Source organism: Molothrus aeneus, chromosome 1, assembly GCF_037042795.1.
Source record: "Molothrus aeneus isolate 106 chromosome 1, BPBGC_Maene_1.0, whole genome shotgun sequence".
Lineage (NCBI taxonomy): Eukaryota > Metazoa > Chordata > Aves > Passeriformes > Icteridae > Molothrus > Molothrus aeneus.
This window is the reverse complement of record NC_089646.1, coordinates 86,214,901-86,231,476: the sequence shown is the minus strand read 5'-3', so window position 1 is coordinate 86,231,476 and position 16,576 is coordinate 86,214,901. Positions and strand designations below refer to the sequence as shown.

The 16,576-nt window shown below is 39.2% G+C and overlaps 1 protein-coding gene across 2 annotated transcripts in view; it reads right to left on the bottom strand.

Annotated features, from left to right (window-relative positions):
- Positions 1-16,576, bottom strand: part of FHOD3 (formin homology 2 domain containing 3) — a 377,898-nt gene that overhangs the window by 203,018 nt on the left and 158,304 nt on the right. For both annotated transcript variants that reach the window (XM_066560163.1, XM_066560156.1), the window contains exon 4: positions 2,898-2,965. In XM_066560163.1, coding sequence (XP_066416260.1) covers positions 2,898-2,965 — 68 coding nt within the window. The remainder of the gene's footprint in view (positions 1-2,897; positions 2,966-16,576) is intronic.

The window sequence follows — 16,576 nt, the reverse complement described above, 5'->3', positions numbered from 1 at the left end:
AATGATCCTGACATAGAACTGTGCCAAATTAAGTCAGCAATGATGAAATGATAAAAAAATGGTGTTATGAACTATCCTGGCACTTAAAGACATGATGAAGTCTCCATAACACTTGGAAACCTTGTTATTATGAAAACACTCTTTTTAAGTCAACATCTTATTCCTAAAATGTTACACTCTCAAGGAATTTAAAATACTTTCTTTTAAGGGCATACAAAATTAAAAAATATATTTATGTTGAACAACACACTTTAAAAAAACTATTACCATAATGATAAATTTCTAATGCTGACATACTTTCATGTCACACAAAAAAAACCCCAAAAAAACAACAAAACAACAAAAAAAGCCAAAAAACAAAAAACCCCCACATTTTGGACAAAAATGTTCCATTTATAATATAACCTTATTATATTTACTTGTATTTTTCTTCAGTAAAGAACTGGAACAGCTTTTCTTTCTAAAACTGATACAAAATTACTTTATATTCTCTCTCATGGTTCATTACAAGATAAACTAAAATCACACTCAAAGGATGCCCTTCCTTAGCAATGCTGTTGTTAAGGACAGCAAAGCTGGCAGGTAAAGCCAGGTTGGCAGGGGCTTGTTTTCCAATTGAAAGTGTACTACCTCAAATACTTGTGCATATTCTATGAATACTATCCAGCCCAAGGAATACTTTTCACATTCCCCCTAAGAGAACCTGTATTTTAAGAGTATATGTATTTTAACCTGTATTTTAAGATTTTTTTAAGGGTACATTTGCTCAACAATTAGCCACAGTTCCACCAGAAAGAACTTCTTTATGTGATAACTGGTAATTCCCAAATTCGTTTCTCTACCACTTCCATTAGAAAACAAGAAAGTTAAATTCTCCAAGGAAAATCATGTCCTGAAACAGCCTGACAGGTTTCACTTAAAACTCAATTCATACACAGATATGGGTTTGTGCATCCCTTTTCCCTTCTCTCTTGTTACTCTCCAACACAGTCAACCCCTTAAATTACCAGGATAAATATTTAAACAGTATTTTCATTAGAACAACTGATCAGCTGGAAGAGAGAGATCTTACTGGTGTGTTCTCTGAAAGCACTGAGCAGTTGTGCTCAGAAATATCTACTAGAATTCAAATAATCTAGAGGGAAGAGGGCATTTACGAATACCCAAACTGGGAGAATTCATGATGGAAGGGCATGGATGATGGAAGGGAATTAATGATGGGAGGTGAAAGATGGGTGGGAAGAGAGGCTTAGCCTCTCATTGCTAAATTTGTGCAAGTGCTCAGATTACCTGTGTAACACATAAATGCAGAAGAATACAAACATTTCCCAGAAACAGCTGAGGTGCACAAAAAGAGAAGAAACCAGAGAAGACTCTTGGAAACCTGCCTGATTTCCTGTGAGCACACAGGCCACATGCTTGGCAACCTCACAGGGAAACCCAACTTGCATCCCTGTGACTCTCAAGCACTTGTCTCCCTCTGGGAATGAGGGACTGTTTCTTGAAGAAATAGTGATTTTCCCAATCTGCACTCATGAGATGACCAGACTGTTTTGAACTGGAACTCTTTTCTTTGTCCAAAAATTTCAAAAATCAGGGACATTTTTCTGACCCAGCACACATCTTCAACTACACCAAGATTTAACATTAAATGGTCCACCCTTCACCACTCACTCCTATTGTTTAGAAAATTTTAATTCTGGCGTTCCCTAAATTCTAAATTTGAAACCTATAAAAAGGATTATGCATTTAGAAAATTCGCAGTTCTGCTGTCTTGCAGATTACTTAAATGTTTTTATTCTTATTAGAAAAAATTTAAAACAAAGCAAAAATGTTAAACTAAGAGTTTAAAATCTTTCCACCTATCTATTATAGCTAAAAAAAAGGATTATAGGTTTTCATCCTCCATTTGGATCCATTAGTAAAGAAGTGCTCCTCTTATTGTTCTCATTTATATTTACTGAAAATTGAATGTCTTAAATGAATTCCATTTTAGAATTGTATTGAGAGCATGCTCTAATTCACACAGATGGGATTTTTTCTTTCACTTTTCCTGACCTCTTCTATCCAACAAGTTTCCTCGCATCCTGCAGCTTTCCCAAGTCCTTCTCCTTATCCAGTGAAACCAATCTGAAATCCAAGATTTTAATTTAAGCAAATGAAGTGGCACCACACCACTTGTCTATCACATTGTCTACTTCTCCACAGGACCCAAAATCCTCCAGATTTCAGATTTCCTCCATAACGAACACTCACATTCAAATCCATGCCTTTCCTTAAAATGATCAGTCATTACCATATCCTCCTCAGCTCTATGAAACATCTTTTTGGCTTATCAGTAAATCTTTTCCTCTAAACTGAGTCTAAATTCAAACACATTCAGAGATTTCCCAGTGCATTTTTGGTTCCTCATCAGAACTGTTGCATGTCTCCCACAAATCTTTTAAGTTTTTGATATGGCTTAAACCCAGACTATTTGTCCATTATCAGGCCAACACTGGGCCATCACCCTAACTCATGGTTTCTCTGGTTCACCTTTTCAAGTTCCCCTCCAAATCTTTCCAATACCAAGATATGCCACTGTCTAAAGAGCAGTCTAAATTCCCATCTAAGAGTTTCAATTTTCTTGTCTCCATTCCTGGCAGATTTACACTCCTCACTCTGCCATTACACCACATCTCGTCCTTCTGACAGACTGAAGGAACATGGGAAGGTTTGCAGATCATAAAAATAAAAGACTCTGAAAAGGAATTGGCCAATTCCAAATTACAAATGAAGTCTTAAAAGTCTCTTGCCAGAAGCTGTAAGTTATTCTCTAAATTAAATTTTTAAAAATAAAAAAAAAAGAAATTAAATTCATGTTCAAATCACAGAATAGACAGCTATTATTTGCTCACCTGAAATATTTGCTTCAAGGAAAAAAGTGCCCGTCTCAGCTCCCGTCCACTGGAATTGTAAAGTTTTTCTGGGAAAACAAAATAAGACAACAGAAAAAACTTCAGCATAAACAAAACTGACAACACAACAAGAACGTAGTACAGTTTTTGAAAGAATCATAGCACCCGCTTCCCATTAGGCAGACTTCTCTTTAAAAAATTAGTTTTTTAAAATATAGATACAGGACTTATTCATTAAATGTGCATGTAAACCAGGATTTAGTTGTCTATAACTTAAGATGGCATCTTCCAGGTAAATTCACAATAGCTTCAACAAGATCCGTGAGAAACAATTGTCTCTGGTGTTTTTGAAAATGCTTAGAAATACTGTTCTTTCTGCATTAGGTAAATTTAGGGTTTACTGAAAGTACCAGATTAATCTCAAAAGACTTGTCTGAGACCACTCTTTGCCTTTGTTATCAAAGCTAGAGCCACTGAATCCCATCCTTGACTGCCTTCCCTCTAGACATTCTTTTCTCATGTTCTCATCTTTCTATTGTTAAATCCTTTCTCCAATAGAAATGAACATTAATACCAGAAATAGTCGGACAGTCTGTTCTTAGCATAATTCAAAACAGTGTTTTATTCTCCTGAAAACCGATCTTGACCTTTTTCTAAATGAACCAGAAGCCTTCTTTTCATCATCCAATACTGAAATGTATTACTTCATTTATTCCCCTACTAATGCATCCTCACAGAAATAATTTAAAGACCAAAGCAACTCTGCTATCCTTCTACAATCCCTGCTACAACGTTTGTGCCTTGGGAAGAAGTCTTGGACTGTGCCTCTCAAGTCTGTTGTTGCAAATTTGTGACTGTGCAAGGATAGAGCAGAAGGTGAGCTCTTCAAACCTTCCTGGTCTACTATGCTTGGCATATTTGATAGAAAGAGACTTTATTCAACACATCTACAGTCCTAAATTTAATTTTATTACACTACTGTAATCCAAGAGCAATGACAAAGGAAAATCAAATCTTCATGGTCACCTCAGATGACACACTTGCCTCATCCACAAATCATCATGAAAGCACCCTCTCCTCAATCGACAGAGCGGTGGCCTGTAGTGGCCAGCAGGTCTTGAGATCAAAGCTGGAATGCCCATGGAATGATAATAATCTTATGAGAAAATTAAATATTGAACCTCAACATCTTATATCTTACTTTCCCTTGTCTATTTCTCTTTCAATTACTACTTTACACTACAAAACCAAATTAAATTTTATTTTCCTCTGTCAGGAAGTTGCAAAAAAGGAACTAGCATTTAAGGATTCAATGCATTTATAACTCAGTCATCATTTTTTACTTCAAACAAGGAAGGCGGGGTCTAATGTTAGGAAAAAAGCATTTCTTATTCCAAAAGTCATCTTCAACCAAAGGAAAAATTTGAAGCAAAATGTCAGCAGAACTAACACTAATTTTTTTAACTTTGAAAGTAGTTTTGTTCATCCCTAATTGCCTCTGATTTCAAAGGCAGAATGTACAGAACTGGCAAAACTATTGTTTTTATAAGTTTGTCTCCTTTCTTGCACTTTTATAGATTCTTGACAAAACATTGGAGAAACAGATTTCACTTCAAGCTTATAAACTTAGAGGCACACTTTAATTACTCTCACTTAAAAATGCACTGGCATGTGGGACCACATTTCTTGGCAGGATAAAGAGTAATTTTGTCAGGAAAGCCTAAAGAATAATAAAGATCTTCTAAGACCCGGTCTGTCAACTTTACATGCCACATTACACAAAATATTTCTTTTTGAAAGTTACTTCCATCTGGCATTTGTTATTACTAATTTCCCTCTATTCACAATTCACCAGCATCATTATGAGCAGAACGTCTCCAAACAAGGCAGTGCGTTATCATCTTAATTAAGAGCGGCACCACTTCTTAAAGTCCTGGCAACTTTGTACATAAATATCCATGTCCTAACAAATGCCATCTGTTGGTCTTGGTCTTGAACAGAAATCATCATCCCAGCCTGGGGTGAAGTCCTAACAAACCATTGTTATGATACCATAACACTGGTTGTTTCATTGGTGCATGAAGATTTTTGGTACATTTCAGAGGAACAATGTTGAACGTTTTTTCTCCTTGGTGTTTTCACAGAGCATAACCTCATCCTGGCAGTCAGCACAAACAATGCTCTCCCTGCTCGTCTGTAGCAAGGAGGACAGAAGTTACTGACTGCAGCTCAAAAAGGGGTCTATGGATAGAGCTAAGAATCAACAACTACTGCAAGTATCAAGCTTGACAACAAGTATCAAGTTGTGGCACATGTCACAAATGTTTGAGGTGGGTTGCAAATCCATCTGAGGAGTGACAGTCCAGGTAAGTCATCTCACTTCTGACATCTTCTACCAGAGACAATGTACACTTGCAGGTACCTCCTCCCTCAGAGCTGATCTTTTTCACTCAGCTCAAACATACAAGTCCACAGCATCTTCACCTGTTACTCTTACACACAGGCAACACACTCTCTGCATAAGTCTCGACACCCACTTCTTACAGTGTTGGCAGCCACCAGAAACATTCACTGGCCATAACCCAAGGAGGAAAGTGAGGTGACCATGCTACATCAGATGTTTTGGTTTTGAAAACCTCAGTCAAGGATGAACCTCACCCAGGGCAAGAAATGCCTGCATAAGCCAAGGTACTACTACTACTCTGGATGAACATTTAAAAAAGCTTGTACTTTTATTGTGTGTGCTGTTTTTCATGTTACAGCTGGGGGACACTTGCTAAGATGTTCTCAAGGTCTTAGAGAATTCCCACTTGTTAACAGTAACTTTGGCACCCCAGGGACCTCAGGCTCATCTTGAAATCTCTAGATTGCTAGTGAGGCTACAAAAATGCATCAGCAGGAACTGAAAGCAGAAATCAGTTCTGAGCTCTTTTCCTATGGCAGAAAAACAAAATTAAAAAAAAAAAAAGAGCAAGAGGAAAAGCCACATTTGCTTACAATGTTTTCACACTGCAGATGATTCAGAAACTACATAGCAAATGCTTTTTAATGCTTGTTTGACACAAGCAGTTTAAAGTGTTTCCCTCTGAAGCAGACTGAGAAATAACTTTCCATGTTATAGCAAAGAGGAAATTAATTCCCATAGTACCTCCCTGGCAGAGCTGTCTGTAACTGAAACAAATTATGCCTACAGCTTTGAAACAGGAGTCTAGCCAGCTACTATCACCAAACCCAGAAAATTCTGACATGCTCCAAGGACAGTCCAAAAGATTCCCAAGTTCACGGCTTCGTTATAAGGTGTCTGCTAAGCTTGAATGTGTACACCAAGACTGCTTTACACCAGAAAACAAACCTCTGTATTTCAAGCAGGAACATGTGCTGCTACACCTCTCCCTGAAACTTCTCTGGTCCTTTGGTAAAACACACTTCCTGTCCTTCCCCAGGCCAGGTGCAGGCTGGAGACATTCTACATTCATATACTTCAAGGTAAGATGAAACAGGTCAGTGAGTTCGTAGGTCAGGGAGTTTGTGATACCTGACACTGTTAATGATGCTGGCTTTGACAGCCGTGTCCTGGTAAGTGACACTATTGCAGCCACTTTTACTACCTTTCTTCAAGATATAAAGAGCTGCATCTGTGGCTGTAAAATATTTTTAATTGCATATACACAGATGACAGAAAATTTTCCTTGTGGCTCCCTCTGACTTAACTAACACTAGAGGGCACTGCTTATTTCCTTATTCTATGAAAGAAAAGGCACTCTGCCCCTCCATGGGCTTCCCACTGATAGAGCAGAACTGTTTGGGATGCGGAGTTGATACTCCATTACCTGGGAAACCCTGTTTTTAATCTGTAGACTGTAAGATATCTGAAGAAATTAAAAAGCATCAGCTCTGCCAATCTCAAACATTCAAAATCAGAGTAAACTCTTTTGGAACTGATAGAAAACCAGGTACTGGTATGGGCCTGAGTTTTATTTAGTGCAAGAACCAAGAGTCACATCTATTAAATTATCCTTCACACCATAGCAGGGAGGTGTATATCCTTGGAAGACAGAGGATTTCCTTATCTCAGCACTTGTTTCTAGAGGCAGAGAATCACAGATAACCAGACTTGTGGTAGACCAGACATGTGTGACAAGTAGCAACCTGCAAGTGGCTATTTTGGTTGCTGTTGCAACCTGCAACACCAGAATTTTGGTTAAGAGAAGCCATTATGCTTTAAAATAAAAATATTGTTTGTTACTCTGTATTTTTTGCTTGTGTTTACTATTGTGAAAAATAACTCGGTCTAAGGGAAAAAGGATTCCTATAGGTAAATTTGGGACAAATGTAGCAGTGGAGGGAAGGCAGATTGGTTTGAAATCAACACCTTTTCAGAAAGGAAGAGAAGTCTTTAAAGATATTTTATTAGACAACTTGCAGCTTTCAAATGGATTCTGTATTTTCAAAGATAATTGTCAGAGGTTCAAATTTCATTGGTTTTCACCTCTTTTGATTACTTGGGAAAAGGGACTTTTTAAAGAAAATAGCAATTTGTCCTTATATTCTTAAATAAAGTAATGACTTTTCTTCTGCCTTCTATGAGGGAAAAAAAAAGAGTGTTTTCAATCCACAGTAATAAAAGAAAAAGTGGAACTGGCTGAACATTGCTTGGTTCAGTCCCATGTGTTACACCTGACCTCTGACCGAGAGGGTACCATCTCCTCCCTTCCTCTTCCATCACACCCATTGAATTAGTCCCTGGGATATAGTAATTTATACAGCATCAGCCTTTGAGCTGTTGGCAAAGGCTTGTGAACATCTGGCTGAGCACAAATGGGAGTTGCTCTGCTTCACTGGCTGCTGCCTGAATGACCTCCATGTCTCCCATCCGTGCCTCTTTTCTTTAAACTATAATTTCAAGATGAAGCTCCTTTCCTTACAAAAACATAAAAGGGAGATTAACTCCACATTTGATTACATTAGCAGGATACCTGGTGCAGATCCACTTAAATGACATTTGAAACATTTCCTGCCATTCATTTTTACCTGGCATTGGACAGAAGTAGCAACATTCTCTGGCTTCCAGTAGCCACTTGCAAATTAGGCAGTACTTAGTTTTCTAAGTACTTACTGCAAATTAGGCAGTACTTAGTTTTCTAAAAATTTTCTAAATTTTTTAGAAACTAAAAAATTTAATTCCTCTCCCTGCAACAAGGAGTAAAATATTATTTTAAATGCTCACTAGGATGAAATGTTAATAAAACTAAAAGGCTTTCAAAATTTAAATGAACTGCCTACCTTTTTGGCAGCACTGATGGGGAAAAAAAACTTGAAAGAACAAAATAAGTATTTATAATGGTAAGAAATTTTGGCATTCATTCTTTCTGTGAATGCCCATGCCACACTTCTAAATTTATTACTGAACTATTCCAATTTTAAATGCATGTTATTTTATCTGAATGAATGTATACAATTGTAGAACTAAAAATTTGAGCAATACAGCAACAAGTCAGGCAAATGGGTCCAGTCCTGTGAACAGGTATCAGGAACCAGCCAGGCAGACTTCACTCGAGTAGGCTCATGGGCACATACAGCGCTGCAGATCTATAAAACAACTGTATATAAAACTAATTAGCGTAGTGTGCCAGTCTTTCACTTTATGTCAAACAAATTAAAGCAGTTCTCTAAGAAAAGACCTGGTCCTGTGCCAAGAATAGGCTCTTAGTTTAGCTTTTGTCCACGAAAGTTAGTCATAAATGTGTTGGCCAGACAAGGCATTCTCCTTTTCTTCCCAGACCCCCTAGAAAACGCACGAAGAAGGCATTCATTCACAGGCATATTGCCCACTATTACATTAACACAATTGCTGCTCTTCTGCTGAGATTACTTTGCTTTGCATATTACAAATTTCCTTTTTTTTCTCTCTGAATTCAACCTTATTTTGTCTGGATAAATGGATAATGCATTAATTAGTAGAACATGTCACATGTGAACTCAAGCTACATATTCTCCCACTTATCCAGGGATAAATGGTTAGCACTTAGCAGAGGAAAGGAGCTTTCTCACAATAAAGGACCTTGGGCAAAGCAAGCGGCCATGTACAAATTTTGGGAAGCCGAGCCCAAATCACTGTCAGCACCGACTGCTTTGGAGGAATGTGCAGGCTGCCTCCAAGGAATGCCGCCCCAGCTCCCCAGCAGGGAAAAACCCTCCCTTACTCTCCTTTTCATTCAGACACACAGCAGCTGCTTAGCTAATTATCTGGGACAGTGGGTCCCCTCAGCGAGCAGGGTCCTTTGCCCCCACTGGGAGAGGGGGATCCTTTGTCGGGAAAGGATCCTATTACAGCTGCATATGAGAAGAGTTCAGCTTCAAGCCTGCATCCTTATTCCCTTTCTCTGTAAAGGACCTGCAGGTGGGGAGTGGGAGGAGGGAAAGACAAAATAGTCTTGGACACCCTTTCCTATCCCATACCCTAAAGCCATGTTGGCAAAGGCTCAAAGTAAAGAGTGAAAAGAGCCACCTGCAAACCCCAGGGAGTCTGTGGGTTTGGACTGACAAGCAGGGAGAACTCCAGGGCAGGATCTCCCCTGGGAATGAAAAATACCCAATTTGGCCAGCACTTCAGAGCAATTGTATACACTCACGCATGGGATTTTCTGCCTCTTTAAAAGTAGAAGTCTGCTCTCCTGACACTGCAAAAAGTACCCAGCTGAAAGAGTCCCTGGATTTCCACAGGGAGAGTACACATGGCAAAACTCCTACTCTGGGAAGATGGGTGGAGCTAATATTTTTTGAATATTTTTCTGAAATGCCAAATGTCTTAACTTCTGTCACAAGGGAATTAACATAAGACTGTCAGCACAAGAATGATTATACATTTAAATCCACTGAAGAAAGTATCTGCTCCTACAGGTGCAAGTGTCCCCCCTCATGTCTTGCTCCTGTGTTTCTAAGAGATATGAAATGAGACTCAATCAATTGTGGGAAATAAGTAATGTATAAGCAAAGTCCAGAGAATTACGAGGACCCTGAGGATGAGGAATCAGAGATATGCAATAACAGGGCTTTTACATTCTGAACATATAATTCCTGAATGTCCTGGTGACTCCCCTACCCTTGGTTCTAGGTGTTAGTCAGTGCTGGAGGCATAAACTACAGTAACATCTAAATAATTCCACGGGATTTAAAAGAAGGAGGTTTTTATGCAGATATCTGGTAGAAGGGACTTTCCAGTCTTTATTGTACTCCACTGTCATGGTTTAACACCAGCTGGTAGCCAAGCCCCAGGCAGACACTCTCCCATGAGCGGGATGAGGGAGAGAATGGGAAGTGTAACTGAGAAAACCTGTGGGTGAGATAAAGATAGTTTAATAGTAAAGAAAAAGCCACCCACACAAGCAAAGCCAAACAAAGAATTCATTCACCACTTCTGATGGGCAGGGAGGTGTTCAGCCATCTCCAGGAAAGCAGGGCTTCATCATGCCTAACAGTGACTTAGGAAGACAAACACCTTCATTCCCAATGTTCCCCCCTTCCTCCTTCTTTCCCCAGCTTTATATGCTGAGCACGATGCCCTATGACATGGAATGTCCCTTTTTGGTATGCTGAGGTCACTTCTTGTGCACCCCCAGCCCCCTCACTGATGGGGTGGTACAAGAAGCAGAAAAGGCCTTGACTCCATGTAAGTGCTGCTCAGCAGTAACAAACACATCCCTGGATTACCAACAGCGTCTTCAGCAGAAATCCAAAACAGTCCAAAAGTCTCTCCCAAACTAGGTACTATGAAGAAAATTAACTCTACCTCAGCCAAAACCACTCTGGTAGCATAAAAGGACTATAGTGATCTCAACCATTTCTACCAAAATTCTTCATATTCCGCTTGGTTTCAAGCAAACTACGTATCATGGATAAACCATTAGCCAGAGTTTCCCCTTTACAGAGCTCTAAATTACTATGCTTTTACTTCTGTAGACACATCCACATGGAACTAGGAAGAACATTTGTCATGCTATCTGCACACATTATAGCAAACAAATGCCAATGATTTACACTAAAGGGAGATGTTAAAATGCAGGAAATGTTTATATAGTTAAGTGCAAAAGGAAACCTTAGTTTTCATTTGCTGGATCCAGGCATTTAAAGCTGTGGAAGATGGGGCTCTCTGTGTATCCTGCACTGCATTATGCTAGAGATCCTAAAAACTGATGGTGTCAAAACTTCCTCTTACTATTTCCATTTCTAAATTAGCATATTAAGGCCCTGCTTGCTCATAAGCAAAAGAAAGGACATATAAGGCAATGTGGGCTGAGATCAGGGTGAAGCTGCCTGACAAAAAGGGCTTGTACTTTTCTTCTTAGTTTTATGTGTCTCTGCTCACTACTGATTTCCCAGTTCTCTACTGCAGAAACCTGTGTCAGTTGTCTTTGTTGCTGTGGAAAAAAGGACATAAGCAGTAAGAAAGCCCAACAGCAGGAGAGTACAAGAGTAGGTTCTACCTAACATATGAAGTAAAAATCAGAGTGGGACATTAAAACTCAGTGTCAACAAGGAATCATTTCACTAAACAAAAAGCAACAGCAATGATCCCAAGAAACTTGAATACTTTGCAAATTTCCATGATTAATATCCCCAGGCTTTTAAAATTAGTTGTAGCTGGAGAGATAAAGAAAATGCATGGAGTGTTCATTGCCAAAAGACCTTTTTTAGAACTGGCTTTCAGAGTCTGGCTGGGAAGAATATTGCAGGGCAGTGCCACAAAAAGTTTTCCGGCCCTCTATGAGCCAAACACTGTGACTGGAACAGCAAGTCAGCTCTGAATCCACTTCCCATCTGGTTATCACCACAGCTTTTATTTCCAGTTCCAAATTAGTTCTCTCACATATCCTTTCTGATTTTGTAAACTAGAATACAGAATTCCTCTTTACAGATACAGCTACATTTCCCAGTGAGTCTGATGCCTACTGATAACTTCAAACCCAGGGGGACACTATGGAGGTCTATGCACACAGAACAAACTGCTCAATCAGCTCAGTCTTCCTTCCTTCCTTGAAATAAAAAAAATATTCAAAAGATACAGCCTTTCCAACATATTAACAGAATAAAGAGCCTCTGCCTCTCCAGACTACTTATTCTAGCCATGGATCAGGCACCATAGTGTACTTCCCTACAATGATTTATTGATAAAGGTCCTCTCCACTTGAATGCAAAAGGCACTAATATGCTCTTTAGTTCTGAAGTGCAGGAAACAGTACTTTGGTTGACAGCTTCAAAGGAGGGCACTTCTGCATGTCCGGAAAATGCTATGGCATCTCTTCTGTAAAAGTCAAAGGGTTACAAAAGGGAAAAGGCTGCATAACAAGGTCAAATATTACAGCACTGTATTAGAGCAAGTGGTGATGGAAAAGACTTGAGAGGTCATCTTGTTCATCCCCCTGCTAATGCAAAATTGTTCCCTAGAGAGTAATACAGCAGGAAAGTAGTTGTTATGCTAAAATATAGGTTACATAATTCAAGAGAATGGGGCTGGGGAAAATTTCTAGAAAAGAAAATAATATAGAAGAACTTACTGCTTCTTTGGAGATTACTGTAGCAAGATTAAGGCTAAACCATAATTTTAAAAAGTATGTGGAGACCAACCTTTAATGTTTGTTTCAGTTCACAACTCAGTCTCTGAGTTGCTGACCTGTGTATTTGTGCTTGAACAAGCACATTCGCCAGTGCCTCCTGGATTAGAAATATTTAATAAGAATATGCTAGTCGTGATTTGAGTTTTCTGATTTATTCCATTTTAAATACAGTGTCAACATGTTGCTCTGCATGTTCAATCAGTATTAGTAAACAAAGAGCAACAAGAAAATTATAGTAACCCATCGCCAAAAAAAGTAAAAAAATTTGGGCACACCCTCACTATTCCTTGAATTATGGATGCCTTATCTGTGCTGACAGCTTGGCAAAAGGCAAAGCGTCTGAGCACAAAGACATCACAGCTTTGTGCCAAGAACCTGAAAGAGCTCCTGAGCTTTAAAGCTCATATCAAGTTTTTCTGTTGCATAATACATGACAAAATATGTCAGATGCTCTCTCCAAGACCAAGTTGTTGCAATGATCCTAAGTTCAGCCTCAACAAGTGCATCAGAACTTAATTAGTCCTTTCACTTCAGAGGATGCAGCCTCCTAATTAACTGCCTGCATTGAAGCATCAATTTGTTCAGAAATTTGGAAAGCAAGTATGAAACCACACATCTGATAGCAAGGCAACAGGCAAAAGAGGAGCAGCAGCAGCAGTTCATGTTGAAAACCTGATAAAGCTGCTTCTCCTCAGATTGCTGCTAGCAATTAAAATAGTGTGTGCATTTTTAAATACCTGAGCCTGCATTGCCTATGTGCTTCCCAGTCTCACAGCCACGCTGCTGGAGACAACAGGTTCCAACTCAGTGTTAGGGGTTTTATTTTGACCATTTGAAGTGGCCAAGATCAAGAATCCACCACAAAATCCTCAAACACAAAACCCAGTAGATGTGCCTGTGATTGTGACACACTTTCAATATTGAGGATTAGTATTTAATTGTACTTCAGCAACCCCCAGAAACATCATCCACACAATCACAAAGATCCCATCTGGAAAGCTTCTAGAGGTGACACCTGAATCCAGTGGGGCTTCATCTTTATGATTCTTTTATCCCAAAATTAATTTAAAAAGAGAATAAGCAAAGAATGCCACTGTAAATGCCATAGCATCTTCAGGATATTTATTTCAAATTTTCATTACATTTAGTGATGATAATATTGATTTCTAAAACATTTTTTTATAATTTAAATTCAATATACAGACCTCATCAATCTGAAACTCTTGCAATATCTCAATATAACAGCCTCTTCCTTATGTTAAGAACTTTATTTGTAATTTATCTTTTCTACACCTTTCTGGTCTTGTGTATATCCTCTAATCAATTCACATCTTTAAATATGTAAACCCAGACACAGCAATACAACTTAGGCTTTACTGATTTTGAGTATAGAGGAGAAAGAGCATTTCAACAGACAAAGATTTGGTTTTGTTTTAGTGTAACAGTCACACAAAAAGAACAATCCCTTAAGTAATAGTCTCATAGTTCCTAGCAGACGTGATCTCAGTCAAAAACAATAAGCTTGTTAACCAGCTTTGTTTAATAACTTAAACTGCCTTTTCCCATGTGTCTTGATGCATTTTAGAGTTTTTTGGAAGGATGCTTCAAGAATACTTGAAGGATATAGTTAAATTAACAGAAATTAAATTTACAGAGATGGATTTGCAACAGAGGAAGAATGAAGAAATATCAGATGTGCAGAAGGAAAGACTGCAGCACAAATACTTTTAGCAGATGTCAAAGTAATTCAGGGTCAGCAAGTTTCCCATCATTCTGAAATTGCTGGGACATATGAAAAGCACACTATTTTGGCAACTGAAAAGCAAACCCCACAAATAAACTGGAACAGAACCGCTAAGATCTCAGGCTAAATCCATGCCAATGCATGACTCTCATCTGATGCAGATGCCAGATCAAGCACATGGCCAGTCCTCCTTCAGTAGGCTGGGGAGGGTCGGAGATCCCTGCTATCTGCTGGACAACTCACTTCCCAGCATTCCTACTGCTGCTGCACCCTGTGCCTTGCCATCTCCTGGGTCGCACTGGCGCACAGGGGGTGCAGGTGGCTAGCACATCCGTGCTCCATCTGCTGTCCCATGTCTTACAGCAGCAGGGACAGGAACAGGCATCCCAGGAACGTGGCACAGGCTCCGTGAGCAGCTTAACACAGGAGGAAGGAAGGTGACACCCTGGGGCAGCCAAGAGTCTCGAGCTTCACATGCTGCACACAGCAGCCCTGCAAGAGAGAACTGCTGCTGTCCTGCACTCCAGAGCAATCTCTTTGTCCTTCACTTACTATCTTTTGTTATAATTCAGACTGTTGGGAATACAAAGGCTTTTTCAGAAGTGGAGACACCTTTGTACTCTCTTAAGGACCTGTGCATCAGACTGCAAAGATTTAACAGCAGAAGTACCTCAGTATTTCCATCCATAAAAAATTATGCAAAAGTAGGGTACGTCTCTATTTTCCAAATACCATTTCCAAGTTCCATGATTAGGGTGAATAGAGGTGTCCAAAGCTACATGTATTAAAATCAGGAAATTACTGATAAACGACGGTGTTCATCAGGTAGAAATTTTCCTTTTGGAAATTCTCCCCCATTTTCATGGCTGAAAAATATCCTAGATTTCCCAGAAACAAGATGCACTATGCTTGTAGGGTCCAGAACAGTATGATTGGATCTTTGAGAAGGAATACAAAACCAATATCAGAACAATCATTTCACCCCCATTAATAAACACAACAACTAGACACCTCTGTGCCAGATGCTTCTCTGTTTGAAAATCAGTGAGTTCAGTTAAGTGCATTTGCAGCTGGAGAGAAGCTGGTACATAAATCCACCCACTGCTCTGGCAACACATTTTCCCTTTTGAAACAAAAGCTGGCTGATGCCTCTCCAAGCAATGGTGCGCTGCCCATTGGGGCATCAGCTCTTCACCTCTCTCTCTGTCTGCAGAGACAGAGGTAAGAGAGACCTTGAAGCATTCCTAGCCTCACTTGGAATGATTTCCTGCCTAAGTTTCCCCCTCAACATCTCCTCATCAACAGTTTTTACAACAAATAATTTAAATGAAAAGTCACTCAGGCTTTGGGGTTCCTTTCCATATGGCCCCATCCTCTGCTGGATCAGGGCAGACTCCAGGCAAGTTTGCAGGGTAAAAAGAAAGGCTATCCTCGCAGTGCTCCAACCACACCACCCTACCACACATTTATATTTTCAGACATTCCTCCAGCACAATTTCTGTTTACCATACCATGTGGAACCCGGCCTGAACTTGTTTAACACTTGTTTGCATTATTTATCCAAACTCATTCATCACAGTTGTAAAACATCTGACAGACGATGGAGGTTTTCCAGTGTGCATCAGGCCTCTCGCTTAATTCAACCGCTGATTATTTCCACCTCTAAGTAATTTGACCAAAGCCACACGAAAGCATTCAGCTATACTAAATCTTTCTCTGTTTGTTATTAACTCAGTCACTGGCTGTAAAGAGCTCTACCTCTCTCTCTACTTATCTAATTAATCAGAAGAATATCTATACACACATGTATATGATATATATTAACACACATGATGTATACCCACATATACAATATACATGTTCGACACATATAAATACAATAGCTTCTTTTTAAGAGGCTCCATGTGATAAGAAAAGCTTGACTGCTACATGGATTGAATTGTCATTTGTACCATAAACACAGCCAGCTGCTGTGCAAAGTGCTTCCCCATGCAAAATGCATACACTACAGCACACATTAAATGCATTCAGCTACTTAATGTGGATTTTTTTAATTCTCAGTTTTAGGAAAAACATAGTATCATAAAATCCATGAATTCACAAATTCACTTAGTATAAGCACACCAAGTCAATGGAGCTTGGAATCAGATCCTGAAAATGGAGTGTAAAAACTGTTCTTTCTGTGATTACTGAGCACAAACACTGTATTTATTGCCTTTTTACTTCTTGTCTCTTGCAGAAGGAAGACCTTTCACTGTTCCTCTTATTTTTTTCTTTTTTGCATACTTTCCATTGCTCATTAATCACACTGACACAAGTCT